General features: G+C 48.6%; 1 protein-coding gene across 1 annotated transcript in view; it reads right to left on the bottom strand.

Moving 5' to 3' along the window:
• CSUI_009572 (uncharacterized protein) overlaps positions 1 to 3,977 on the bottom strand; it is a 5,684-nt gene extending 1,707 nt beyond the window's left edge. Inside the window, exon 1 of the mRNA XM_068069686.1 lies at positions 1 to 3,977. This exon is cut by the window's left edge and continues 1,707 nt beyond it. Within this exon, the coding sequence (XP_067918339.1) occupies positions 1 to 2,170 (2,170 nt within the window). The 5' untranslated portion in view covers positions 2,171 to 3,977.
• Positions 3,978 to 4,135: the final 158 nt, after the last annotated feature.

Raw genomic sequence — 4,135 nt, forward strand, 5'->3', positions numbered from 1 at the left:
GAGGAGGAGAAGAAGACGAAGAAGAAGAGGACGAAGAAGTAGGGAGAGGGGGGGGAGGAGAGGAACGCGACGGAGACATCCCGCCTAGGAGTACAGACGGAGGAGGTTGAGAGCAGATCGTCGGAGAAGAAGCAGAGGTAAGATTTGACGAAAAGGGGGATAAGTTACTCGATGACGATGAGGCATGAGGAAAAGGAGAAGTCGTAGGAGACGACTGTCCTCCTCCTCCTCCTCCCCCTCCTGCTCCCCCTGCCGGAGGTGACCCCGAGGTAGAGGAAGACATCATCATGACAGGACCTAAAGAAGGTATGAGATGATTAACAAGTGTAGAAGTATTACTAGATGTAACACTCATACTGCCACTAGCACTCGTATTATTATCTGACTGACTCGTACACAGAAGACCTTGAGGCGGTGCACCTGGAAGAAGATTTCCCCCACTGAAGATCTGGTCAGGAGGACAAGACGAAGAAGACGAAGAAGATTCACATCCAAGATGTGAATAACCCGAAGATGACGAAGATGCCTTGCTTGAACTTCCTTTCTGACTTCTTGATCCTGCCCCTCCTCTCGCTCTTCCCCCTCCTCCTGTCCCACCACCTATGCCTGATGTACTACCATTGCCTCCAGTACTACTCGCTATACCACTGTTACTCCTTAAAGAAGCACCGATAGAGGAGTGGGATAGAAGAGTAGAGGCGGCGGTACTTCCACCGTTCATCGACACACCCATAGGCAAAGAAGACGAGGAAGGAGAAGGACTACTAGTGCCACTACTACTATTACTATTAGCACTACTAGCACTATGCTGCTGGGAATCAGAAGGCAACATCACCATCATTCCGCCGCCTCCCCCTTGATTGAATCCTACTAAGGCCTCATTGGGTCCTCCTGCTAACTGAGAGAAGAAGCTCAATGATGATGGATGATGGTGCCCTGCATGGGAAGACGGCGGCATCGCAAGAGAGTGAGACCCTCCGTCTCCAGGGGCATGACCTGACGAATTCTCACCTACCACTACCATCCCATTATTGGGACTGTTCATAATTCCCCCTCCTCCTCCTCCTGTTCCTTGTTGGAGTAGAGCTGGAGATGATTGTGGAGGTCCTGAAGGGGTTGTGGTTGACGGCATCATAGGACTACTATTGTTAGGTGTATGTACACCTCCTCCAGGATGATGAAGGGGAGGCCCATGATTCATTAGAAAAGGAGGAAGAAGAGGTGACGACGACGCCGTCGCCATTATTCCTCCATTTGTCATCCCTCCGTGCTGTGGATTCAATAAGAGGTTCATACCCCCACCTCCCCCTGCTCCTCCCCCCTCTCCTATAAGAGTCAGAGGAGAGCTCTGAGAATGAAACTGCTGTGGATGTGACGGTGACGATAGATGAAGTGAAGGCTGAGTAGGTTGAGGAGGAGGAGGATAACTCCCTCGCGGATTCGACAAAGGGTTCAGACTTCCCCCTGCTGACGTCAGAGGAGGACCAAGAGACGAAGCACCAGGGGCAGCAGAAGGATGAAGGTGATGAGGGGGTGAACCCGATGTACTACCTAGCATGCCTCCTACTCCCACTCCAGTGAAATCAAAGGGCGGGTGAACTCCTCCTCCTACTCCTGCTGTCCCTCCGGACGGAAAGAGAAGATTCATATTCGTGTTTGGACAAGGGGGTGCTGACGGCGTTGGCGAATTCCCTGTATGAGGAGGCCCAGGCGTACCAGCAGCACCTGTCGCCGCTGATACCGCTGGACCTCCTCCTACTGAGAGTTGACTGACGTTGTTTCGAGAGAAAGGATTTGCATGCTGTGGGTGAGGGGGATGAGAATGGAAGTTCATCGTCGCCTCTCCTCCTCCTGCAGCTGCCCCCCCAGCACCCCCATTGCCTTCACCTCCTCTTCCTCCTTCTGCTGGAAATGAGACGAGAGGTATACATCCTCCCCCTGGTGCTCCGCTCCCTGGGCCTCCCCCTCCTCCTCCTCCTGCGGCTGCAGCTGCTGCAGCTAGGGCGGGGTTACTTGCGAAGTTGACTGCGGATGCTTGCTGGAGTTGCTGCTGAAGTCTCTTTCTCTCACGATAGTTTCTTGAGGCGATTCTCTGTCTTTCTCTCTTCGCCCGAAGCATAGCCTCTTGTTGCTCTTGTTTCTGCTGTTCGGCTGACATCTCTGAAGACATAGATAAGAAAGACCAAGAAGCAAAAGAAGATAGAGGAGGAGATGACGATGAGGGTGAAGAGGAGAGGGAGGAGGAGGAGGTTGAAGAAGAAGAAGAAGCTTCATGTGGATGAAACTGGGTAAAACGATGAGGATGTTCACAAGAATTCTCTGTAGGGAGAGGAGGCGAAGAAAGAGGTAAAGAATGAGAAGAAGGGATTGGACGAAGGGAAGAAGATGGAGAAGAAGAAAAAGAAGAAATGAAGAAAGATGAGGAGGTCGAAGAAAGAAGAGGAAGAAGGAGAAGGAAGAGAAAAAGAAGACAAGATGTCTTCGCCACTCACTCCTTGTTGTTGTGGCAGAGGTGAAGAAGACATCTGATAGATTGACCCAAATAGCGAGAGAGGAAGAAGAGAGAGGAGAAGAAGAAAAGGAAGAGATGAGGAGAAGGACAACTGAGAAGGTCTCTCATAGTGTGAGTCTCACCTGGTGCTCTAAGGAGATCGGCAAATACAAAGACGAAGAGAAGGACAGGAAAAATGGTAGAACGGTCTCGATGAAATCAGTCGAAAGAGAGAAGAGAAACGCCTTTTCAGAAAAGAGCTTCTCCCCCCAGGCAAGAAGAAACTGAAGCGAGAAGAGAGAAAAAGAAACGCATATCTGCCGAAGTTAGATAGAAAGAGAATGAATCTGAACAAGGAAGAAGACAAGAAAGATCTGGACCACCATCTCAAACAGACACTCCTCCTCTCAACGTTCTTCTTCCTCTGAGGAGGAAGGAGTTGTGAGGAACCTACACAAGGTTGAAGAGACGTTTCCCCCTGCCTCTGTCTAAGATAGGAGAACCAGGAAGACACAAAGAATCTAAAGAATAGAAGCAAGACAAGAATGAAAGATGACTAGAGGAGGAGAGGGAGGAAGCGGAGAAAAATACGGCTGTAACACAATCTTTCTTGGTGATGCCTTTCTCCTCTTGGTTTCCTTCTTTCTCCCTCGCTTCCTTTTCAGAGTCGTTCATCGAAATCTTTTCATCATGAGGATCTTGTCTTTTCTCTCATTCGCTCTTCTTCTCTTGATAGAATACACCGCCGCCTCCCCGACAATGGCCGAACGAGATCGAATGAAGAAACCTTCCCTATCTTCCGCTTTGAAAGGCAAAGGAAGAGCGACAAGAAGCGGCTAAGCGCCAAGAGAAGAGTAAAAGAGAGAAGGAAGAAAGAAAGATGAGAAAGTAGACGACGAGACAAAAAGAAGCGAGAGGGAAAGACAGATCGCCGGAGAAAAAGGACAACTAAATTCCCTTCCTTCTTGTTTTCGCCTGTTTTGCCTATCTGTACATTTATCTCTTTTGGTGTTTGCTTCTCTTCCTGCGAACCTTATCTTCTCCAGACAGAAGCCACGCCTCGCGATAAAGAAGTGAAGAGACGATTGGGAAAAAGAGACGGAAAGATGCGATGAATCTGTTCTATTCTTTAGAGCCATTAGCCATTCTGGAGAGTTCCCCCTAGGCTGAGAAACAGAGGAATCTCGGACACTCAAGACCTCAGGAACGAAGGAGAAAGAAAAGAGAGAAAGAATGAAAGGAACGAAACGAAACAAAAAGAAAAACGAGAAGACGATATCAAATGTTTCTAACTGGACGGTAAAAGAGGTCAGTCGCTGAAAGGGACGACGAAAAGAAGCCTCTTAATTCTGTCTTCCAGTCCTTCTTCTTTTACTGAACTTTGTAGCAAAAGAAAAGACACAAGCAAGAAAAGAAAGAGGAAAGAAGAGGGAAAGAAAGAAAAAGAAAGGCAGAGAGAAAAAATTCGCCGTTTTCGTGATTTGCTAGACAGATAGATAGATAGTCAGACAGCTGGTTCTGTTTCTCTACGCGGCGATGCATGCAGTCGATGAAGGGAAGGGAGGAGGGACGGGAGAGAAGAAAGAGTGAGTAGCTGAAACACACAGACTTTTACCAACATACTTCTTTCTTTCTTTCTTTTAA

This window comes from Cystoisospora suis (genome assembly GCF_002600585.1).
Source record: "Cystoisospora suis strain Wien I chromosome Unknown contig_5780, whole genome shotgun sequence".
Classification (NCBI taxonomy): Eukaryota; Apicomplexa; class Conoidasida; order Eucoccidiorida; family Sarcocystidae; genus Cystoisospora; species Cystoisospora suis.